The following is a 26,347-nucleotide window of genomic DNA, read 5'->3' as shown; positions in this document are numbered from 1 at the left end:
AGCACACGTGCACACACATGCATGCATGCGTGCGTGCCCCAGCACTCAGAGACATGCAAGCATATGCACATGCACGTGCCTGCTCCCATGCCCACAAGTGTGCATGCATGTATATTCATACATGTACACAAACACACAATACACGCGCGCGCACATACATAAACACACACACACACACACACACATATATATACATACAAATATATATATATATATAGGGTTTTTTGCATGGATACCCTTCTAAATATCGAATTTTGCGTGAATACCCTTTCAAAATTGATATTTGCATGTATACCCTCGTAAAACTCTGTTATTGTACAAATACCCCTAATATAACGGTTGTTCTAACGGTGTTAAAAACATCATATATATATTAATTACAAATAAAATAAAAATTTGAAATGACAATATTATCCTTACTATCCCCCCCCCCCGGTGCCTTACTCTTCCCTCCCCTCCCCTCCCCACACCCGCAACCACACCCCCCCTCCCCTCCCGGTGCCTTACTCTTCCCTCCCCTCCCCACCCCCGCAACCCGCAACCCGCACACCCCACCCCACCCACCCCCCCGCGTGCCTTACTCTTCCCTCCCATCCCCTTCCCTCCTCACACCCGCAACCACACCCCCCCTCCCGTCTCGGTGCCTTACTCTTCCCTCCCCTCCCCACCCCACACCCGCAACCCCCACCCCCCCTGGTGCCTTACTCTTCCCTCCCCTCCCCACACCCGCAACCACACCCCCCCCCTCCCCTCCTGGTGTCTTACTCTTCCCTCCCCTCCCCTCCCCACCCCACACCCGCAACCCACCCACCCCTCCCCTTCCGATGCCTTACTCTTCCCTCCCCTCCCCACCCCACACCCGCAACCCACCCCGCCCCACCCCCCACCACCCCCCCCCGGTGCCCGGCTTCCTCCCTGCCCCCTGCGTATCAGGATCCCAAGAAGAAGAAGAAGACAAGAGCTCCACACAACTGTGCTCTGCTTTAGAATCTCTTGGGCCCAGAAGAGAGAGAGAGAGGACTGCTGGTTCACAGAATCCAAAGGAACCTCAGCCCGTCAGGGTTCTCTCTCGATCTATTACACTGTTGACACCTCTGGCGTCTCGATAGCTGGCTTTTTTTTTTCCTCCTGTTTTTTTGGTTTTTGTTTCTTTTAACTTTTGAAGGGAGAAAGTGAGGGAACACTCAACTAAATATGGGTCATGTGCCAGTTTTCTGCAATGGAATTGGATTTTGGAAGAAGGTCGGGCTTGTAGACGGACTCAGTTAGTAGGTCATAAGTCACCTATTCTGACTGGAGGTCAATTGCAAGTCTTTCAAGTCATGGGTTGCCCAACACCTCATAATTATGATTCTGACTAATTAGAATTGCCTAAATTCTTATCCAAAAGTGTGGTAAAGTTTCTATTTACTTGTATATCCTTATAAAAATTTCTATTTGCACGCCTACCCATTAAGAATATTTTAGTCATTTTAATTAAAACCGTTAATTTTTTAACGGCGTTAGATGCATGGGTACAAATGCAAAAATAAGAATAAAAAAGGGTAGAATAGCAAAATAAATATTTTACGATGGTATACATGCAAATATCAATTTTGGAAGGGTATTCACGCAAAATCCTATATTTAGAAGGGTATCCATGCAAAAAACCCATATATATAATGTACGTATATATGTAAACAGATATGTATGCTCTTATGCTTTGATCTTGATGAGATGATAAGAGTATAACAAATCTCAACACATTCCTGGAAAAACATTTCTGATCCTTCTGTTTTAAGTTGTCTCATTGATTAAATTTACTTTGCATTAGCATAAAGATCAGTTCAACAAGAAGGGCCACTGAACATATTCAGGAATTCTAATTAATAATTAGCAATAGTCTTAATTTAGCCAAGATACCTAAAATGAAAAACATTAGATACAATGTTGAATAATATGTTATATTTTGTGCAATGGGGAGAAAAGGCAACAAATATGCTAAATATGTAGGCATGGAAGCTATAAAACAACTAAAAAAAATAGAGATGAGGCAAAAAATTGAAACTGAAAATAATATTATATACCCGATATGTCCAGAGAGAATTGGAAAGATCAATATCCCCATTTTTGAAGCCAGACAGTTTTATTTGGCCCCTAAATCCTGCTCCATCTTTCTCAAGGAAAGCACCATAATTCTACAATATAAAACAATTCACCATAAGTAAAATAATATTATTTTAACATCTACATGAAATTATATTGTATATACGGATTCTGACAGCAAGCACCCACAAATATTGTCTTGTTGGCAAACATATAATATTTTGATGTAGGAAAAATAAGGGCTAGAATTGAAATTTGCTTGAATAGTACATCACTGAAATCTGGAAAAAATGTTTAAAACATAGCTGTCATTATATCTCTTTATCAGACATGGTGAAGCATTTGCTAAACATTTACTATATCACATTATTCAATAACAACTTGCTAAATGATCAACATGAACTAAAAGCACCACTAGTGTCTCTAATGATCATATTACTGATCTAGTATTAGTCTGATATGACTTTAAACTGGCTAGCAGAGACGATGCTGGTCTAGTGCCGGTACTCCAAAATCTTTATTGATGGTGGTCGAGAGGGTCACCAAAGAAGGCAAATGAGGAGAGGAAAGGTTCCAGGCGATTGGACGGGTTGGCATCTTGTGGGTCACTTAATGAATAGAGAGAAGTGACGAGATAAAAGGAGGGATCTTTTGACCTTTGGCCTACCCATAAGTCCATGAATATGCATTTACAGCACAAGGTGTGCTCAGAGAACATGCTAGCAACGTGCATCAGATGACAAATGGTTCTTGCTGAGATGGATGCAAAAGCGAGGAAAATTCTGTATCTTTTCATTGGAATCACTATGAAGGCTCTTTTAATATCTTCTGCATTGTCCAGAGTTTTGCCTAGAAACTCTAACTTGTTAGTGGAATTCTTCCGCTTCCTTGCACTAGCATAGGCATGGAAGAATTTTGTGTTGCAGTCGCCATATTTCAGTACTATGTAGAGTCCAGCCTTTCCCTTTTCCAAGTTGCTATCAAATTGATGAGTTAGAAATATCCCCCATTCTATACCTCATGCTCACGCAACCACAACCTTGTAAATATTTCTAACTCATCATAGTGTAGGGTGATCAAATTGGGAGGGAAAAGGGGGTTTGGGTTGGGGTTAGTTGGGGCGAAGTGGCAAAAGAGGTCAATAGCGCTGAAACAAGGCAGAGCCAGTTGGGTCAGCCCAGCTTGGCACAGCTCAACCCCATTCACTCCTTAACCTGTTTCAAAAGCATGAACTGTCCAGTTTTGCACTGTAATCTGAACATTGGATACTGCAATTATATGTATGCTAATTGTAATAAAGCATTATTCTTGGTTCTATAGAGAATAGCATGATAGCAGATCGGACCATAATTTAATTTAAATACACACTACCTGCAAGCCAACAGTCTCTGATAATAAAACTAATTCATTGCATCCCTGAACCAAATGAAGAGGCTGCTTCAGTGGAACCCAATTGCCAAATTTACTGCCTTCAATTCCACAGATATGTTAGATGAATATATAGCCAGCCCAAATCAATACATGAAGACATGAATGAAACTAGAAACAATTAAGTGCATATGCAATTGTGCCTCATAGCGATGCCAATGAAAAGATACATGCATACATTGGTGATCATTGTGTAGAAAAATGGCATATTGCATGCATCAGTAGGATCACATGCATTGGTAGGATATATTGGCACATTCATCATGCTAATTAATATATTTAAAAATCGATGCCACAAAAAAATGAAATTAGTACCTGAGAGGTGACCATTTACAAATACTCGAACCACGTCGCGTGTTTTATTAATCGTAAGTGATGGAAGAAAGTCCATTTCCTCCCAAAATGCAATATCCTCATCAGAAACATTTATTCTGAATTGCAGTAAAGATTAAGTGACCACCAAATGATGCAAAATGACTACAGAGAGCTGTAGGAGTAAATAGATATACTGAAAAGCCAACAAAATATTATAGTGAAAGCAATCATCATAGTAGAATCAATTCTTATATCTTTGTTTTATTTTCTGATAGCACCAAATCCAACTACCCTAGGCAGAGGTACCCATTGTACACAAGTTTTTATGCCCCTCAGGGAGCTTGAACGACAATGTTGAATATTATCAGTGAGTCCTGATGAGTATGCTTCATATATATACCGAAAAATGAATCTTTAAGACCAAATTGTCTGACAACGAGTCATATAAAGACCTTAATAGAACGATTCTACAAATTTTGTAATTCAGTCAACAATTTAATAAAAAAGAAACTGATTGCTACTGATTTTCCATACCAGCATTTAAAACCTTGCTAAGCAGTCTCCATGTTTACCTTCTTATGAAAATGTTAGTAAATTATCATCTTGTATTAGTCAGTCATATATTTTGTTATATCCCTTATGTTAGCTAATTCATGCTCTTCAAATAAGTCCAAATTATAATTCTTTTCACTAAATAACATTAAGCCAACTTCATTGTGATTGAATTTGATTAATAATGACCAGTTTTGAGGAACAACACATTGTCTAAAAGCCAGCACTTGGGACCTTCATGAGCGGGAGAGTTTTTTGGTTGGAATTTGAGTTTCGGGCACAAGATCAATGCCCATTAAAGCTGAAAATTTCATCCAATGGCCTATAATATCATTGGTTCAAAAGATCCCAACAGTCCATGTTCTAACAATGGCCCATAACATCACTGGTTCAAGATCCCAGCAGACCATGTTCTAACAAAGAGATTCTAGTAAAGTTTAACAAGACCTTCATTGTCAAGTTACTGTAGCATCATTGTAGCAGGCATTGTTCACAAACACTGTTTGCAGCATTGTAGCAGAACCATTATGTGGTACTATTTCGGTAACTTATTAGAGACCTTTTAGGTTTTCTCTTATCATGTTTTAATTGATGGCTACGCTTTGTTTTTGATTCAAGGATCAAAATCTAATGTGGTTAGAATCTTAAGCAAGGTTGGCGGAACCGTCCTGAACCTGGCAATTCGGAGAGAACCAGGTGGTTCAAGGAGTACCGGGCGGCGGATCGGGATGGTTCTGGCAACCGAAACGAAAATCATCCGATGGAGAAGAAGAAGGAAAAAGAGAAAAAAAGAGCGAGTGGGGGGAGGGGGGAGGGAGAGGGAGAGGGAGAGGGAGAGCGGAGGCGCGCAGAGAGGGAGAAGGAGAAGGAAAGAGAGAAAATGAGAGAGAGAGAGAAAGTGAGTAGGAGAAGGAGGGAGAGAGAGAGGAAGGAAGAGCGGAGGCTGACGAGCATGCGGAGGGTTGCGGAGGGCACGCGATTTGCCGACTTTACTTAAAAATTGCAAATTTAAAAAGGGGCCCCCTACAGGGACCATGTTTGGAACGAAATAGAGGGCCGAAGGCGAAGCTCCTCCCTCCGCAGCCCTCTGCGCGCTCGCCGGCCCTCTGCCGGCCACCCAAATCAACGCTTTCTTTGTCATCTTCAGAATCATGGGTTCTCTTCAAAAACTCCCATTGGCAACGCCACCCTCTTTCTCTCTCCTCCTTCTCTCTCTCTTTTTCTCTCTCCCATTCTTCCTCTCTCCGGCCTCCTCTACTATGTTAGTACGGGCCCGGCACGAAACGATACGACCCTGTACCGACCCGTGCTACTAGGCAACCGGTCTGAACCCCGGTTCCGGTACAACAAATCTTGATCTTAAGTCTATATAAAGATTGTAATCCTCCCTTTTGAGAGATTCTTTGAGTTTATTTGATTAAAAGAAAGTCAAGATTTGGTTTTCCTTCCTTCCCCTTCTCTTGTTCTTTCTCCTTATTTCTCATTCTTCCATCTGATTCTTTTCCCTTTATTCTATATTCTATTCTTCATCCTTATATTCTATTCTTCTTCCTCTTATACTATATTTATACTATTTTCTGCAGTTATCAATTGAGCTTTAATCTGATCTTACACTACGTTGATCCCTTAACACCACCAGAAGCATTGCCATCCATTATTAACCTAGAAAACACTTCAAAAAGCCTGGTCCCTATCCACAAACCTTCAAATACTTTCTTCTAAAACCCTAATCCATCACTTCAATGTCCATGATAGCACATAAAAAGTCTTATCCCCTCCTATCCTAGATAACTTCAGGTAAAGGACAAAGCCTCTAATACAGAAAAGAGAGAGAGAGGGAGGGAGGGAGGGAGGGAGCAACAAAGAAAATTTTGTCACTTTATGTCCAGGATGGGTAGGTCTAGAGTCTAGACAATACGAAAAAATTGCATCTTATACTGTGACTAAGAACATTTTCCGTCATTCACAAAAGCCTCAAGGATGCAGTAATATGGAACAAGTTGGAGAAAAGGACTGCCTAGCTCTAGTGAATTCAATGTCTTCTCAATTGTTAAACAAAAGTGTACACATACATTTTACAGAATGATTTTTGTTTATGATATTTAAGTAAGCTGGTTCAAGTAGAGTGTAAAAAATTGAGATTATGACTTACCTGGTAATATACCATAAGTAATCGGAGGTATCCTTTGTCACATTTAAATGTTCTAATATGCCATGAGCTGTGAAGCTGTTATTGCCCGATGCACCAATTGATTCTTTCAAAGTCATCCAGGTGCTTGAAATAAAGAAACCTTCATTGTGAAGTAGTAACTCTCCAGGTTCTGTTTTGTTTGAACGACTAGGAGAGCCAGATTCAACTGTTTTGATTGAAACCTGAGACCCTACCTGTCGTGCAGGGTATATTAGATTATACAAATGAACACAAAAACAAGTGGCTAGTGCTTGTTCAAAAAACAGTTGTCTGCTGAATTCTATATTATAAATATTATTCATGTAAGCATGGTGTTTTGTCATATAGTGTTGCAGACCATGCACAGGGATCACATCTTATGCAATTGTATATATAGGAATACCTCCCAATAAAGGATTACTGCAGATTGAAACTAGTTCTACTCTTGGTTTAATCCAAAGAGGCTTTCACTGTGCCACCAACTTTAAGGGCATCCTATGTAAGGCTCATTAATCTGTCGAAATGTTTGGCCATTGGGTGTTTGTGATATGATTCGCATTTGACTAGAGAAATTTTGTTATAATAGGGGAGAAGGTGGTAGCTAATAGTAATTTCCCAAGATTGGTAATAATAACTCATTTAATTTAAGAGTAAGAAACTTCAACTGTAAGATTAGAAAATAAATTTGTCTCTTCCTAATCATAATATATTGCAGAATATAAATTAATAATAACAAAGTCAATTTAAGTGTTCTTTAACTTCTCAATTCTTCTTGTCAATTTCTTCTCAGGTATTCAAGTGAATTTAGCCAACCTGCGCAAGCTGGCTTACAAGATGTGATAACTAAAAGAATTTGCAAAAATACCATGAGTGACGTCAGGCTGTTGATTTCTTCTAGATGTCACACAATATTTATGTTTGGAAACCACAAGCAAATTATGAAAACATCAATGGTGCATGCTTTTACTGTTGCCCAAGTCTATTTTGGTCTTTACATTCTCCACTTCTAATGTTGCTTAAGTCTATTTTGGTCTTTATATGCTCCACCCAGAGAACTGCAATTTACATTTTTCTTGGTATTTTTTTCATTCTTAACCATTTTGCCTCCTTTTGCAGTTTCGATAGTGCTAGATTTCAATCATTTTCACTTTGAATCTTTGTTACTTACATGTTATCTAAGCTTTGTTCACTCTTGTCCATCCTTCTTTTATGGATGAAGCGTGAACCTGTGTTACTTAAACTCCATTTTCAAGTTTTTGGAAGTGTCAACACTTTTGGATGCTTGAACTTGGCAAGACGTAAAATGAAATGGCTGGGCACTCTCTTTCAAGTGTCCTTCTGAAGTTAGCAAAAAGAGTTAACACTTGGCAATTTTTCTACAGTTCATGCAAGGGAATTCTAGTTTCAAGCGCCAGATACTTTAAGCAGAGTATCACAATGGGTTTAAGTCAAGTTATTAAGGTGACATTGAAGCCTTAAGTGAAATGTTATCATGTTTTTTGGTATAAAGTTAACAAAATCATTTATGATCTTAATACATCTTAAGTAACCTTGAATAAACCTAACAAGTAACATAAATTACTAGCAAACTCGTTGCCATTATATTATCTGTTTCTTAGACAGCATAAAATCTCTCTTTCTCTCCTCTTTTTCAAGTTTCTCTTTTTTGGATAAGCATCAAAATTTAAAATGAGAGCTTACACATGCATGTGCGCGGGCATGATGTGCACACACACACACACACATATATATATATATATATGCATGTATGTATATATGTAAATATACCCACATACATACACAAACATATATGAATACATACCTGCACACATAATTACATATAGACAGGGAGACATACAAATGTATGTAGGTATATAAACATCATGCCCCATGACTAAATTTTTGGAGGCTACCATGTCCAAAACTTAATAGGACAGTGTACATCTCTCTCTCTTTCTCCTTCCTTCGAATTTCTCTTTTTTGGATAAGAATCAAAACAGTAGCTTGTGTACACATGCTCGCACACATATACACACGCATACAAATATACAAACACATATATAGATTTATACTTACATATAAAATATGTGTGTGCATGTATACATATGTACTGTCATGCCCCTGTGCCTCAATTTTTGGAAAATCCATGTCCAACACAATGACATTTCACACCATGCCAATTGTCCATATAACACTGTCTTATTTATCTATAATAATTCTTTTCCAGATTGTGAAATTTTCTTAAACTTTCTGTTGTGATAGAAATCCTCCACTTGTGAACTCGGTGCTTTATTGCTCCAGCAAAGAGAATTTTATTTTTCTTCCTTTCTTCCATCCATCCATTTTGATAATAGTTTTTTCTTGAAAATTGATGTCTTGAATATGTTTTGATGTATTATCACGTGTCATCTTCATTTTCCCCTTCAAAACTTAGAAACCACCCTTAAGCATAATATTGACAAGCTTACATGATAAACTCTGTCCAATTTTAACCTGTCTGCACTAGTAGGCTATGCATATGACTAAATATCTATAAATAAATAATTACTTCCTTGTGTTCATGGATCCACAAGATATTAACTGGTGCATGTATTTTTGCAGATATTAATTTCATTTTTCAAGCCTACTCCAAACAAAAGAGGGTTGTCTTCAAAGCATAACTCTTAACTCCAGAAAGGCTCCACCGAAGGTTTACATAGCTTTTTATATCATCTGTCAACCGGAGGTCAAACTTCTGAGGATCGGTGTTGTATACATGAAGATAAAAGAAAAATGACTAGAGTGGTTACATGGATTTCATATCCCCAAATAGTTACATAAATACTAAACAAGATGGAATGAAACATGCACATATCCAATGTAAACAATAAGAGCCATGAAATACAAGTTGTTTTTCTTTTGCCCCTTTCCATTACTAATCAATGAAAAAAGAAACTATGTATCAGCTAGCAGATATGATTTAAAATGTTCATACTTGGCTTTATGACTACTAGCTTTTCCCTGGATTCACCAACTAGAAAATGATAGAAAGTTATTGACATTTATTTTCCTTGGAAAACGAATGTCCCGATTGTATTTGTGGATTCTGAATTACGTATTTGTTTATTCAGCATTTTTGATAATACCGTCTCTTGATTTAATTTGCTTTTACTTTCCCCATTCCTTCTAATTTGACTGATCTTCCTAAGATTGGCCTCCAGATGTGATGTGGCTGTAGATTATTAATTAACTGGATAATATGAATTAAAATCTAATTCAACAACAAATAGTGCATTAAATGAAATGCCAATCGGCAGTTCTAGATAAGAACCTCACCTTGGCAGTGTTGAAAGCCACATTTTTACAATTTGGTAATATGCTCACAGACCAGGGTGGTAGCGAATAAACTTCACCAAAGATTTTCACAGTAACTGATTTGTGTTCATCAATATTTGCAAGGAATGCTGAGCAAATGCTTGTGCTTTCTGAGAGACTTCTATTTGTATCCACGCGTTCACTGGAATATATATGTGCCTGAATGGACCAATACCAACAGATTCCAACGTAAGCAACAGGTTTTTTTTTGCCTCCAATGGGAAGAAACAATTTCATTGGGAACTGCTATTAAATTTTTCTTATTGATAAAATAAAATTCTGCAAACAGTTCTCTTTCTCTTGTCACTTCCATTATTGCAAATAGAAGTCTGCTGGTATTTTATTAAGGTTAGGAAGAAAGAATAATTGTTCTTGGTCAAGATTGTGATGTTGTGAAGATTTAAAGGTCACAATATGAATGCGACTGCTATAATGTATAAAGGGAATTAAAAAGATCAAGATGAAAGTGACAATGGATTTGGATAAAGATTTATTTGACCGGTAAATCAACTTTTAAGAAAAATACAGTAGGATGTACGTGGTTACGGTCCTGAGGCAGCAAAAACTAATGTGAAATAGGTAACTTTTAAGGGCATATAGAAAAGTGAAAACTGATGTTTACATAAGTCAAGAGAATTGGTAGGGGTCTATAAAAGATACTTTGGTCATTTGAATGCAAGGAATTTAATTGTTTGATCCAGTTTTCCTCACTGACTGTAAATTTTAGGCAATAGGATAGCAAGGATCACAATCGTAATTGAAGCAAACTTGCCAAACAAGGATCTTAATTAAACCTCTAGGAATTAGCAGCAGAGAATAAAGCTAAACATAAATTTAGTTCTCAAACCAATGGAGATAAAGTTGATAGCCCAAGAAAATTTCAAATTTTCAATTTTCAGGCATACAGAAGTAACCAAAATCCAAACTGCAAAGAATAATTTAATAAAAGTAATTAGTAACAATATCACTCCTTGTAAACAATATGTAGAAATGGCTATGCGAACCTCTTGCATCGGTCCTAGTTTTACATATTGGGGTGAGTCATTAACAACAACAAGAGCTGGTTCACAAAGCTTTATAGCAGCATGCAGATCCTTTAAATGTCCCCACTTGGGTTGGGTTAGCAGACCTGAAAACATCGGTGCCATTCGATGCATCTCAGCGTATTATCAAAAATTGCTACATGAATATTAAGCAAGTCTCAGATTAATAAAATTCCAATACAAAATTAATGAGAACTGAATTTTGATCAGTTGGTAATTAGTAAATCCACAAAATTGTCTAAAGCATGAATTTCACATACCATATTCATCAATTGGAGCATCATAATCATAGCTAGTTATTTGGAAGGGACCTCCGGCTGTCCGTCCAAAATTTGTTCCACCAAAAAACTGCAACCATTACAAGATGGATTTAGGTTACACCTCTTATTCGATTGCTCATGACAGTTTTGAGTTTTTTGTTTAAGTTGCTTAACAAAAAGATCCAAGAGACATGACCAGCTAAACATTTTCAACAAAGAAATTAAAATATATATTGCTAAGGTTCAATTGATACAGGGTTTCAAGTGTCAGCTGGCGCATACCATTTCAGTCCAGTACCACAATCCTGAACAGGTTAGCATCTAGCAGCTATTGAATTTTTTCCAGATATTTTTAGTTAAAAAAGGTCTATTGTTTTAGGACTGCACAGCATGCCCTGTTCCTCTTAACACTAACATTTTAAGTCATCACTGAGACACTGACTACTTACACAGACACCAGAGGAGATAAGCAAGTGAATGTTTTACCTAGCAAGATGAGAAACAGGTGTTTCTGGGTTGCTTAAGTGTTGAGTTATAGTTTAGCTGAGTTTTGGAATTTCCTAGTCGAGTAGGGTGAGCGAAAAAGTCTCTCAAAGTCGTAGGATCATATCCTACTTTATGCAAGAGAGAAAAATTGGGGTCATATAAGTCAGCTATCAGGTCATGAGTAAAGTCACTGATAGAAGTCCGCAAGTGTAACAGCCTAAAACCTCATCCAAAAGACTAGACAATAGGTATTTTTTGGGTTCCTAGGCCAGTTGGCCTTGCATAAGTATCCAAGATCTACCTAGTTCATAACCGATGTGGGACTAAACACTCCCCCACACGGATCCTCACATGCTTTTTCATTTAAATATGTCGTGGAAGCAGGTTATTGCTCAAGGTTATGGTGTTCATGCGGAATAATGGTTGCCTACAAATAGAAGATAAGCCAAGGACTTAATTGTAGCGCTCATGCACCAGAAAGACCCTTCTAGTCCTTAGTTTGAACCATACAAGATTATAATTGCTTAATATTGCAGTACGTATACTGAATTTAAAACTAGAACTAGAAGATTAGGAAAACTAGTAGTTAGATCTCACTATTAAAGGTCATTGCCAATGCTTGGAATCCACCATGGTCTTCAAAGATTGCTTGTAGCGCCCCAGAATCCACCAGCTTGCCATTGAACTTTCCTAAATGCTACCAAGGTTGCTCCATTATCCACCAGAGCTAATGTAAATGCAAAGGAGAAAACCATTGTGCAATTGGAAGCTTCTAGGGCCCTTAAATTGATAGGAATCCATTGGTCTAGTGGAATGTGAACAAAATTAGGGAAATAAGTAAAAGGAAACCAACTATAATAGAAATACCAACCTAATGTCAGTTCAGCTAGTCAAAAGGTAGATGTTCAATTGTCAATTAGGGTCCAATGGTAGCCTAGGTGCAGTCCGGTGATTGAAGGTCAATGCAGCCTTAAAGTAGGCTCCTAGTTTGATAAGGGCATGAAAAAAGATGAGTTGTGTAGGGAAGCAAAATAGAACCCTCACACATGTTAAGCCATCCAAACATGGGTAGAACCAGGAATCTCTCTCTCTCTCTCTTGTGGAGGCGGGGGGAGGGTAAGGTGGGTGCTAAGAGAATGATGCATTACATAAGACTACTATCAGAAGGTTCAGAACTTTATCTTATAATAAGATGCCAAAAGCTTATTTAAGTTATGTATAATGCTCTTATATGTGTGTGCTTGAATGTATATACTATTTAGTATGTACGATTCCAATATAGTTTAGCCAATGATTTTCTACTTCTATTCTTATAGATTTTAAGGTCTGGTAAAATATAGCTTAGTGCATTATATTGGAAAAATAATTATAGTCATTGGATTGAATATGGTTTATTAAGAAAATATTCACTTTCAAATTGCAAGAGATTTTCTTTTCAGTCTTGCCAAATTTTATGGATCATGGATTCTTTCAAAACAAGCAGACACGGAGCTATTAAGCTTTGCATTCTGTCAACAAGACAAGATGTCTGACCAAAAGGATGCTTAAGTCCAGCTGGGGAAGAAACAATTTGATGGATCACTGAAGCATAAAGACTGAACTAATCCAGTTAATAATGATTTGCCCTTTGAGCCATAACTTCCACGTGATATAATTATATCTGCTCCTAAAATTATAGCAAACCATTCTTAACTAGAGATCATATTACCATGTAATAATTTTGAAAGCTTCCGCCACGTTGGAAGAAACGAGCAACAGCAAATGCATTATCTCTGACAGGTCTATGAGGCAGCCTTCCACCCCAAGAAGCATACCTTCAAAATAAAGTTCATGCATGTCAAGCTTGCTCTGATAAACCATGTTATGTTTGACAACCAGTAAATAACAGATGATTAAACAGAAACAGAAGCATTGTGTGCATCAAATTAGACAAAATTTTCAGAGTATCGTTGTGTTTGGCATGTAATTATAGTAAAGGGAAGGATTTGAATGTTATTGCTGCCATTTTTTAGTTTATGATGATCATGCAGTACATGAAGAAATATTGCTACTACACATTTAATTATAAATAACAGAAGCTTGGAATCACGCCCATGGTATGCTGTACCGATCGGTACAGGTCGGTACCGGGCGTACCGTACCCGTACCGATGGATACCGGTATCGGTACGCCAGTGTCGGTACGCCTGACGTACCGCATACCGTACCGTACCGACATTCGGTACGCTTATGCTAGTGCGGCACCGGTACGGGGTTCGGTACCGGTACGGCGAACCTTTATTCACCAATAGCTTGCCCTGCCAAATTATGTTTTCTGCTTTCATGTCCACAAGGCAAAATTTAACAACAATATCTAGTCTTTTCTTTTGAGTTAGAAGGAGGGCCAACGCCCACTGTTCACAATATGTAGTCAAATTTGAATTTAACAATATCAATTTCCAGAAAGTCCTCTACAACAAAGGAAATAACATGATCTTTTTCTTTCAGAAACCATTCTTGTATCTACTCTTCTTGTTAAGAAAGCAGTGTACTTAAAGGGCATGTTATCTAATGCTAACTAGCTAAGGGAGAAAAAACATGGGAATGCGCCTAAAAAAGGGCCTGACAATCATCCGCAATATCATAAGCAAGAAAATTTCATGTAATGTCAATATGACAGCCAAGTTATTAGTTGTAGATGCCAAGAAACCAATTATGAAAGCATCGACATACCATCCATTCCAGTCCTCTGTCCAAAATGCTGGCTTCTTATAAGAATTCGGTCGAAAACCATCACAATAAAATGCATTGCAGGAATCTATCTGTCAAAATTAAAAGGCAAGACGGGAACAAAAAATTGAAGGACCTGGTAGGGGGAAAAAATGCACAATACTAATAACCAACAAATTAACAATCAAATTTAATTCAAACACTGTCAAGTGTCAACCATGGTCGGCGGAACTGTCCTGAACCGGGCGGTTCGGAGAGTACCGAGCCATACTGGCGGTGGACCGAGATAGTTCCGGCAACCAAAACGAAAAGCCATCAAAGGGGGAGAAGGAAATAGAGGAAAAGAGAGAGAGAGCGAGGGAGAGAGGGAGAAGGAGAGGAAGGAAGAGAGAGGGTTGCAAAGGCCGGCGAACCGTGCGGAGGACGTACGGGGGAGGCAGAGCCTTTCCTCTGCCGTGCAGAGGACGCACGGAGGAGGTGGAGCCTCCTTTGCGAGCTCGTCAGCCCTCTACCAACCTCCGCCGGCCTCCTCTCTCCCTCCCTCTCTCCCCCTTCCCCCTCTCTCCTTTTTCTCTCTCTTGTTCTCCCTCTCCCCAACCTCCTCTACTATGTCGGTACAGGCTTGACACGAAAAGGTACAAGGGCAAACCGACCCATGCCGCCGGACAACCAGTTTGGGCCCCGGTTCCAGCACAGTAGACCTTGTTGTCAACTATGATACAGGATATTCATGAGCAAAAAAAGGAACAAAAGCTTACAAGTTACCACTAGGGCACTTACAATGGTTTCTGGAGCATCAGTTTGCTTGCACATGACCCAGGGAACTCCAGCACCAAGACCAAGTGCCATCTTGGCAGCCCATCGAACATACTCTTTCCCACCTTGACCATATTGACCTTCAATATTTCCATATTCATTTTCAATCTGTTGAATTTGCTTCAAATCAAAATATGTTTGGAAGATTGTTTGCAAAAAAGGTCATTTAGAAAGGCACCTGCAATACTACGTATGCAACTTATTTACCAATTACTCACAAAAAAAATAATATTCTAGAAGTACCGTTAAAACTGGTTACACATTGTTAAGCACATCTGATAAATCCAATGCATAAGAAAGATCTGTTTTATGCAAACTGTAAGAAGCGAAGTCCCTTGCTTCCCGCAAAAGCATGACAACATTGCTGAACAGCCAAGACCTTGCCCGTGATGTATCCAAAAAAGTCAACAAGAAACTCCTCTATCAAGGAAGATAGGTAGGTACATCGCAGGCCCTGATTCACTGCCAGATGGATGTTCACAATCAGGGTGCACAAGATACACATGTCAGGGGCGAACATCAGTCTTCATGTACTAATTTCAAGATCGGTAAACCTCCTACAGGAGGGGGGGTGCCTAACTAAAATAACAATACAAATAAGTTGGAAAATTAAATAAACCCTGCATAGTCCAAATAAACTGGCTCAGTCAGGTTCTGTATTTCATTTCTCTTTCTTATGAATCTAAATATAAATAGAATAGAGATTCCTGTAAAAACTCAAGTACCAAATAAACTGGCTCGGTCAGGTTCTGTATTTCATTTCTCATTTTTATGAATCTAAATATAAATAGAATAGAGATTTCTGTAAAAACTCAAGTACGCATTAGCAAATTATACAATCCAATTCTGCAGATATTTGTCTTTTAGGGTCTACAAATTTAACTTAGCTTCTTGATTTCAGAAGCCTAGACAAAATCCTCCCTATTAACTGGCTCAGCCTGCATGCCATGAATCAACCTTACAAAATGATTATGGGAACCAGAATGGAAAAATGTATGATATCCAGCCTTTTCACTAATTTTAAAGGTTAAGCTGGTTTCCAAACTATAATCCTAAAAAGCATATATCCATGTCAATGAAACAGATGAAACCACTATGGAGAAAAAAGAATAAATTTGAAAGCCTTCCAGGGGAATAAAACATTAACTATTAGTAATCATAAATACACTATTAACCTGCAGTAGTATGATTGGACCACCTTGCCAAGAAAAAAGCATTTCCTGTTTCATCAGGTCCACGATCATTTTTACAAATCTTTGCATCTCATCCTGCAGAAAATGAGAATGCAGACAACATCTCAACCGAAACTGCAGATAACAAGTATATTTGCATGTCAAGATAAGTATTTTAGTCCTAAGTCCTCAATACCAGAACAAGTATATGTTTAGGATTTGAAATTAACATAATATCTTCAATATCTTCTAGAGGGCTCAAAAGCACCAGCCTCTCAACCCCTGATCTTTGAAGGACTTTAAGTCCTTTCTAGAAGAGGAAAGGCATGATTTTTCAATTACAAAAGCAATGTAATCATATAGAGAGAGGGCTCAAAAAACCTGCCTCTTGACCCCTAATATTTAAGGGATTTGAAGACCTTCAACAAGACCAAAGAAACGATTAGCAAAGACCTGATTACTATCATGGTACGTCGTACCACACCAAACCGGGTGGTACAAGGTGTATCATACCAGTTGAGTACCAGTACATGGTATAGAGATGTACCGACACTCCGTATGTCGAACCAACCCCGTACCATAGTGTACCGATATAGTGATAGTGTGGCACCAATATGGGGCCGGTACCGAGACAACGTACCTTGATTACTATAGTTTCCAATTCTAGAAAAGAAAAAAAATGCTAACCACAAATTTAATTTCCAAGTCATAACTTTTTTCGGTAGGCATGAAGGTTCAAAAGCAAGGCTTTAAGTTTCGGGACAAAACTGATTGGTTTCAAATTTCAATCAAGACTAGTCCCAAACTGACTGAGATTTTCAGATTTCGGTTATGGCCATTTTGGTTGGTTTCAATTGTTTCATGCAAACTTTTCATTCACAAGTACATAAATTTAATTTTTCTGAAAGATATTATTCAATGACACTAAGTTGTGTTTTTTTGTCAATATGTGCAAGATCAATAAAGTACTTGGAAATTTTCTTGAGATGACTGTATTTTGCCAGATGGCATCTTTGTTATTGTGGTGGGTAAGATGCAATTTAATCCATTAACACATCCAAGCAGTCGTCTTTAATTATTATTTCATCATGGGTATGCATGCCTCTGAAAGTAAAAAAATTAAAAAAAAACTATACACCGCCATCTAGAGATCTGTGTGCTTGTCTAATTAGAAAGTAGCTTTTTGTGTAGATAAGTGGATCATATATTAGTGGAAATTGGCAATTATTTCCTGCTTTCGTAATACAGATTTTAGTTTTATTTGAATATTGATCTGATTTTCTGTTGACCTAATTGGCCACTGCCTTTCTTACCATGATGAAAATTTTGAACTGATTTGATTTTTACAGTCACTTTGTCTATATAGGTTTAGTCTTGGTAATTTTAGTTTGATTATTCTTTCCTTATGTTGTTTGATGATCTATTTCTGAATGAAGAGCTTTCTGATAATCAATAAGGTTTTAGTATCTAGGTCCAAGTTACTCTTTGTAAAAATTACATAAAATTCAATGAAGGTGGCTTTCTTTTAGGGATGGATCCTTTTGGATGTTTGTTTCGAATTCAGTCTTCGTACCGATATGATGTCATTTTTTCCCTTGGACCAAAAGCCTGTATAATACCTATTAGTCCAGGAATACATAAGGCAGTAAAAAGAGTGGGGTGGTGGGTCACTTGTGGACCAAGAAACTCGATCCCAACTTTTACTTGATGAGATGGTCAGCCCTCAGGTCTGGATAAAAAGAAACAGTTTCCGGTGTTGAGCAAAGCCCACAACCAAAGATTTGTCCCGGGAACAAGAGAGGAGACTATGTGTGTCCCAAAATAACTAAAAACCCCTATAGTCTCCATTCTGGCTTTCTCCCACCCACCCTCTCTTTGCTGCAGTCGCTCTGGCTGTGCAACCGGCCTCTGCACCTGGCAACCTCTTGGGAGGGAGGTGGTGGATCCTTGGCTGGCCTTGGAGGCGATGGGTGGGAGGGAGGAGGCCGAGAAGGAAAAGGAGCCAGAATGAAGACTCTTGGAAGAGTTTTTTATAGTTTTTAATTATTTCAAGACGTGTTGTCTCCTTGCTTCTTCCTAGCTTTCCTATGAAAGTTGAGTTCCTTGATGCATGAAAGTGACCTACCACGAAACTCTTTTTAGCACCCAACATATTCCCAAATCAGTAAAAACTATACAGGCATGCGGTCAAAGGGCTAAAACGTCATCTTATCTGTACAAAGACCAAATCCAAAACAAACATCCATAAAAGTCCTCCCTGAAAGGAAGCCATCTTCAATGAATTTTTATGTAATCTTCCCTTTTTCAAAAAGTATTTGTGACACTATTAGTGTAATTTGATTATATAAGTTGCACCTCTTGATCTAAGTAGCCTAGTTTGATGCATAGGCTTTATTTGCCTTAGTTTGATTATGTATATTGACTCAATTATGCGCATACATTTGAATTTTGAAATTCTCAATCTAAATTAGCCTATCCTTGGCAATGCATATTTCTTCATTTTAGATCTGATCATCATTTTTCTTATAGCATAATTGATATGGATATAAATTGGAGTTTTGGATCTAGTAAAATTAGATTTTATATAATTAGTGCATTTAACTTCAAAAATCAATATAATTTAGTTTTGCAAAAGCCATCCAAATTACAAAAGCTATGATCCTAGTTAAATACAACAAAATGATGTTAGATGGCTTGCCTTGTTTTCTTTTATTTTTCTTTCTTTTTTTAATCTGACTTTGTTGACCAAAGCTCAAAACAACTAAAACCATTGAGATTGTTGAAACTAAAACTCTACTGAGGGGAGACAAAAACCAAAACCAAAAAAGCAAGTGTTAAAACCCTGTTCTAAAGGTTGACAAGCAAGTCATTAATGGACCTCATGCAAACCGGTGCTACAAGAATCAACTACATGATCTTCTCATTGATGTACCCATAGGGGTGGCAATCCATGACCTAACTCGCCACCTCGACATGCAATTGACCCGAGATAAATATGTTTAAGTTCGGTATAAATAGGTATGTTCTTACTTCTTAAACAAGTCAGACCCATTTTACTTGTTTTACCAGAAAAGGTCAGGTTCAGGTTAAGAGTCCTACCCCATCTAACCAAGCTAGATCTGTTTACCATCTAAGTTGATTCAGCCCTGTTTAATATGTTCAGCACCCGACTCATTCCAACGTTGGAGAACATGGTTTTGGGGCAGCACATCCCTTCCACTTTTCCCTCCCACAATCCTATTTCCTTGCCGCTCCCTTCCTGTCAGATGTTGAGACCCAAAATCCCGATTCCAGGAAGGGCGTTGAGACATAAGATCCCAATTCCCAACTCTCCAAGAGTCATCACCCCACTGATGAGAATCTCCACAATAGAGCCACCCACAATGACCTCGCTAAATGCTAATTGCTTTTCTACATGGTTCATGCCCTTTGGTTCCCCTGCAGCCACCTTCCCCTCTAGCCGCACCACCTGGCCCTTCGAGTCCAGAATCCAGAGCAAGGTTTAGGACTTTCTCAAAATCAAAATCAACTTGAGTTACATTGCCACTCAAACCCCATAGATTCTAGGGTTAGGGTTTGGGGGAAGGGAATTTAGAGTGAGATGAAGGGGGAAGGGAGGCAATAGATTGGGGAACATATTAGGGCAACCCAACCCAACCCAATCTGTTTATTAAACAGGTCATGCATGTTGGGTCATGTTACCCACCTAATAAGCAGATCGGGTTTAGATCTTAATATAAAACTAGTTTATTAAATGGATCAGATATAGATTTATAGTTTTTCATCCCAACCTGTATTTAACCCGACACACATGTGCAGGCATGTCCTTGGGGCCTCGAAATGATAGCTTATGCAGTCGATTCATTATAATAAAAACAACATGAAAGAATATAAAGTGCACAATAACAGTTCTAGCAAGAAAGAAAAGGCCATATTACATGCCACTCAAGGCAGAAAGAAGTATGATATCTCATGTACGATCAAATTACAACTTTCTGTTGATACAAGGCTTGGATCAAAATGAACCCAGATAAGAATAAATGTCAAAGAAAAAATATTTGGTATACCCTATATCGGGCACTTAGAAAATTTCAGAAGTTCCGGGATGAAATTTTAACTCTAGACAATCACTAAAAACAAAGAATGCATACATTCAATTATCACATATCAATTTAACTCTTGATTGATTCATGGTTTTTCATTGCACTGCCTGAACTATGGTGAGATTTAGTATCAACAAACACAGCAGAGAGTGATAGTTTGATTTATTGAACAGAAAAGAAATCATTAGTCAAAATATTAGAAGGACTAGTAATGGATGATACCAACATGTGACCTACATTTCCATTTTTTACCTTGAACATATGATATTTTTAAACTAATAGAAACTATTCCTGTGAACTTTTTTTTTGGCTAAAACCGAATTGTATTAATCAGTTAAGAGTTGTGAATGGCTTATTAATGATAGTATTACTAAGCATATGTTAGCATATGCAAACAACAGATCTAAAAGAGGATAGTGTAATGAAGCATGTGAAAGATTTAAAGCAGATATAAATATAAGATGCATCTGCAACAATGTTAAGCCATCAAACCACGATACCTTGAATGGTTCATTGTTAGTTCGGAACTCTATACCAGGGATATCACGTAACCAAACTGGGAAACCCCTATGAAAATGCATAAACACAAACAAGGTCAGAGAAGAAAATGTTATGCTAAGACTGTCCGCACAATTACATCATCCACAAGAAAAGGACAGATGTAAATAGAAGCAGAAGATTAGGGAATAAGCAGAGGAAAATACTCAAGCTTCCATGGTTTCTGCCAAAGTTACATATAACTATTGCAGGATTTTAGAAGAAAATAGATCACAAATTAGTACCAAGAAATAAGGACCAAAAGTGCCACAAGTAAAATATATTTAATTTTCATATGATGCCCTTGGAGATGTATTTAATATTTGACTGGTATGATAGAAGTATGTCTAAGGGTATAGACTTTTGTATGTCTAAGGGTATAGTCTTTTGCTGGTTTATTTTAGTGATATTTAAGTGCTCAAAAAGACTTAACATATTTTCACAAATCTTAAGTGTATCAGATGATAATTACACCCACATCATTAATGCAAGCTTTCTTTCATTGCTTGGTCAAACAAAATTTGATGAGAGTAATAAACAGGTCCAAATTATTCTTTTTCTACTTCTATTACCACCATGAAAAATAACTGCAATCTATAAATAATTTTTCTACATGCTAATTTTGTTATGCACTGTGATGACCTGATTTGCAACATGGGATGTCATAAAATCATGTGAAAGAAGGTAAAGAAAGGAGAAACAATGAGAGAATGCGATATGAATATATGATGAAAGTTACATGGCGCCAATTTCCAGTTTGAGCATTACATAAACCAGTGAGGGGAAGCAAAAATGACAAATGCTTTCACATTGGTAATTAATGAATATAATGTAGTGAACCAATAGAACACCGAAGAACCATTAATCAACTTGAATATGCACTACAGTCTACAGGATAAATAGCAAAAACAAACCATCAAATCCACCAATAATTTCCATCAAGCTGGAACAATGTCACAGAAGACCTATCTTGCAGTGAGTAATTAATAACTTGACAACTTGACACCTATACTGCCTTGCAGACGTACCAGCCTGCCTTTCTAGAAATCTGATATAAAATGTGTCACTTGTGTGCAACTTTCCCATGCATAAGATGGACCTAAATAGCTGGATCAACCAATGAGGCTTCGGGCTTCGAAAGAAAAAAAGGAAGGCTTTTGAGCACAAGGTTCGCCAGACTGCTTCTCGCTGCGCTCGATCAAAGAAAGGGAAAGAGAACAAGAGCTGGAAGCGGTCAAGGGAAAGGCCTCTTCCTCAACCAATTAATGGCTTAAGCCGCTGTTACCATTTCCGCAACCTAAACCTAACTAATACTTAGTTGTTTCCATTTCCTGGTTGGAGCTCCGCTCTTCCCCTCTCCCGCTCTTCGTGCATGAGCAAAGCCGCCCCCTTCGAGGAATAAGCAGCATACCTTTTCCTATAAGGTCGGCTAGCCTTGGAATACCTTCTTCGGATTGCTGGAGATGCACCATCGGAATAAGCAGCTGAATAGTCAGCCCCCGTAAACACAGCCCCAGAATTTGCTAGGAATAATGAATTTGCGGAATTATCCTGTGAATTAAGGTTATGGTCAGCTATGCGGATTTGAGGGAATTCAACATTCAGCCACGCCACAACAGAGAAAAAAAACTGCAGGCAGGAGGAAAAGGATAAACCCGTCTAGTCAGTCATTTCTATTCTTTAAAGGCAGGAAGCTCCTCAGTTCACGCCAAACGTTGGACTTCCCAACAGGTGGAAAACAAAGAACCAAATCCTGCAACTAGGGTAATATGCCCGCTCTCCGGACAAAAGAAGAGGTGGCTCATGCCGGTGAAAGAAAAGCTCACCCGAACCCGATTCCTCTTGCTCTTCATATATGGGACAAGTGAAGGGAAGCTAAGAGAAAGCCAAGCAAGCCCAATAAAATAGGTTAGTTAATAGGCGCCCTTCAAAGGAGACCCGTGCCCTGGATGTGAGATTTGAGCCAGAAGAAGATGAGGATCTGCTCCTGCCTCCCTTGCAGTAAAAACTCTCCTCTCTAGCAGGAGTTCCAAATCGACCTGAATCATTGATGTGCATCTAACTGAAAGCGATCATGCTCAACCTCCTCGGTGCTACGTTCTTCCATAATAAACTAGATCGCAATATAGTTTTAATGGTTGTCAATCTCTGTCGGTGAGTTTTTAGACACAAGGTCGCAAGAAATTTGGGTTGTAGAATAACATACACTTTTCATACCAGACCAAGCACCAAAATCTATTTTTTATTTTTCATTATCCATATTACCTCCAACAAGTAGCAGTTACTACTAGTAAAACATGGAAAGCAACCCAGCCAGCACTTGAAAAATGTTTAGTCTGCATATAAATGTTTGTTTTATAATGCATCTTGGCCTGGAGAATACTGGCATATAAATGACAACATCAAGATAAAAACCCTAAGGCCATAACAAGTGAAATACTAATAGCATAGAACTTTCAAGCCATAGTAAATAATATTATGACCAAATAAACAATCCCTAATCCTGATAAAAGGACATTCAGCTTGGCAAAAATGAGCCAGTTTGGCACTTCTAAGACACCAAGAAGTTGTATCTCATCCTGGCAACCTAAAGTCATATCCAACAAGGTTTGCCGTCTCGATACCGGACCCTGTACCGGTGCTACACTAGCACAGTGTCGGTACGGTACAATATGGAGTTTTTTTGGCGTATCGATACTCAGCACGCCACCCATACCAAAAATCGGTATTGAACTGGTACGGCATGATATGCTCTGTATTGCCCGATTCGGGCCAAGATGGTGTACCTTGATATCCAATATAACTGAAGTGGAAGCCCTGCAATCAACATACAGCCCCAAAAGGCTATTGTTGTAAATAAATCAAAAATAAGAAAATGATGAGAATAACATCAAAATTTAATGATACCCCAAAGATCTTCTCTGAGGATGATAATGTTATTTCGATAATTAACACAACAATTGAGGAAATATCAAATTAACAACACAGTTTAACTTGATACATCACTAAAGAATGCTACACCCTCGATACATTCACGATACATTGAGAAAATGAGATCAAGACGACTCTCAATGATTAACAACGAGATAAAATATGTAGTAGAAAATGATAGAGAGCTTTCAAATCTATTTCGGCAAAGTTTCAAGTCAAGTATACTCTTAAGGGCAAAACTGTAATTTTCATTGTTAAGGGTATGAAGCTCTATCATGCCATACACTCAAAATTATTTGAAATATGTTCTATTGATCCTATGAACTAGTCTAACCTTAAGATGCAGAAAATTGTGAGTTAAGTTGACCCCAAAGAGGTTTGGAATCGACCCTGATACATATGGCACGCACTGGCACGGAGTGACACACTTGGCACAGAGTAGGAGTCGACCCTAGAAGAGGTGGAGTCAACACTGGCACGTTTTGGGACGATCAGGCACATCCTTGCAAAAATGGCACAGATGAACAGTAACTGGGGCCGACCTCAAAAATTCTTGAGCCGACCCCAACTTGCAACCTCAAAAAAAATAACTCTCTGGAATTTACTGAGAGGGCCGACCCCAAGTTTTCTTGAGCCGACTCCAGGTGGAGCCGACCCTAGTGGAGCCGACCCCAGGATGAGTGTTCAAAAAAAAAAAAAAGCATGTCTCTGAAATCCCTGAGAGGGCCTACCCCATGGAGCTTGGGTCGACCCCACTGTAGCATGGGTCGACCCCAAGAAAGCATGAGTCGACCCCAGAGAAACAGTCAAAAAAACAAGGTTCTGTGGTTCCTGAGAAGGCCAACCCCACTGTAGCAGGGGCCGACCCCAGAGAAGTTCGAGTCGACCCCAAAGCTAATGAACAGTAACTTGAGCCGACTCCAGAAAAGCTTGGGTCGACCCCAGCACGGATGACAGCCCACCGGCTAGTTCTGCAGAAGTACTTTTTGAGCTTCCAACAGCCAGAAACGGCTAGTTTTTCAATTCAAACAATTAGAGAGTGACCAATAGAGGTTGGGGAGGTATTTAAGAGATACTATTGATTAGAGAAAAACATCTTTTGACATTCAAAAAGAATATTCAAGAGCAAACCCTAGAAAAGAAAGCCTCATTCAATTGCTTCATCAAAAAAGGGCCAAAAAAAAGTTGTTGAGCAGTTTCAAAGAGTCATCAATAGCTCCACCAATCCTTGTGAAGTGAAGCAAGCTTGACAAAGAAGAGAATAGCTCCTCCAAACTCTTCTTTGTAGTTTATAATTGTTTTATTTGCTCTCTTGGGAGCTCTCTTTTGTTACTTATTAATCTTGTTGTAAGGTTAGTTGGTAAGCCCGTAAAACCAACATTGTAGGTTGTTAGTGAGCCCGCAAAACCAACATAGATTATTGGTGATCCCGAAAAACCAAAGTGTAAAGGTTTTTGGATTGTAAGCCCGGAAAACAATCTAACTGTAATCCACGGAATTATAGTGAATTCCCAAAGGGACGCTTGGGGAGTGGACGTAGGTGCTTAAGAGAGCACCGAACCACTATATTTCTTATGTGTTTGTATTGTGTGCCTTTCTAATTTCACCACACACACTCAATTACTATTAGCTAAACTATCCATTCATCTATCAATTTGATTAAGGGATTGAAAATTTAGAAAACCCAATTCACCCCCCTCTTGGCTTGTCACCTAGGGCAACAAGTGGTATCAAAGCAGGTGCTCTCATAGTATTTATTGATCTCACGATCAAGAGCCAAAAATCATGGCAATCCAAGTAGGATGTTCTATAAGCGAGGGGTAATCCACAAATAGACCTTCCTTGTTAAATGGCACAAACTACACATATTGAAAAGTTAGGATGAGGATATTTATTCAAGCTCTAGATTATAATTTATGGAATATTATAACTAGAGGATCACACACACCCATAATTAGCATAGAGGGCACAATCATTCCTAAACCTGAAATAGATTGGGATGACAGTGATAAGAGACTAGCGCAACTAAACGCTAAAGCCATTAATGTACTTTACTGCTTTCTAGATGTAAATGAATTCAATAGAATATCTATATGCACCTCAGCCAAAGAAATTTGGGATAGACTAGAAGTCACACATGAAGGAACTAATCAAGTTAAAGAGTCAAAAATAAATATGTTAGTATATAGATATGAATTGTTTAAAATAGAGTCCACTGAGTCCATAACTGAAATGTTCACTAGATTCACGGATATCATAAATGGACTAAAGAGTTTAGGCAAATCTTATACTAACTCTGAATTGGTGCGAAAAATTCTCAGGTCTCTACCAAGAGTTTGGGAGGCCAAGGTAACCGCAATTCAAGAGGCAAAGGACCTCAACACACT

At 38.4% G+C, this 26,347-nt stretch overlaps 1 protein-coding gene across 3 annotated transcripts in view; it reads right to left on the bottom strand.

Annotated features, from left to right (window-relative positions):
* BGAL9 (beta galactosidase 9) overlaps positions 1-26,347 on the bottom strand; it is a 42,467-nt gene that overhangs the window by 4,643 nt on the left and 11,477 nt on the right. For 2 of the 3 annotated variants that reach the window (XM_039133826.3, XM_088719652.2), the window contains exons 4-15: positions 20,993-21,059; positions 16,393-16,485; positions 15,182-15,325; positions 14,405-14,493; positions 13,402-13,507; positions 11,208-11,295; positions 10,909-11,033; positions 9,866-10,063; positions 6,533-6,765; positions 3,829-3,944; positions 3,457-3,554; positions 2,067-2,177 (exon numbers count right to left, since the gene is read on the bottom strand). In XM_039133826.3, the coding sequence (XP_038989754.3) occupies positions 2,067-2,177; positions 3,457-3,554; positions 3,829-3,944; positions 6,533-6,765; positions 9,866-10,063; positions 10,909-11,033; positions 11,208-11,295; positions 13,402-13,507; positions 14,405-14,493; positions 15,182-15,325; positions 16,393-16,485; positions 20,993-21,059 (1,468 nt within the window). The remainder of the gene's footprint in view (positions 1-2,066; positions 2,178-3,456; positions 3,555-3,828; positions 3,945-6,532; positions 6,766-9,865; positions 10,064-10,908; positions 11,034-11,207; positions 11,296-13,401; positions 13,508-14,404; positions 14,494-15,181; positions 15,326-16,392; positions 16,486-20,992; positions 21,060-26,347) is intronic. The other variant, XM_039133827.3, reaches the window with a different exon arrangement.

This window comes from Phoenix dactylifera, chromosome 4, assembly GCF_051530095.1.
Source record: "Phoenix dactylifera cultivar Ajwa chromosome 4, Ajwa_hap1_PhDact_Kaust_v1.1, whole genome shotgun sequence".
NCBI classification, from domain to species: Eukaryota; Viridiplantae; Streptophyta; class Magnoliopsida; order Arecales; family Arecaceae; genus Phoenix; species Phoenix dactylifera.
This window is presented reverse-complemented; position numbering and strand designations above follow the sequence as displayed.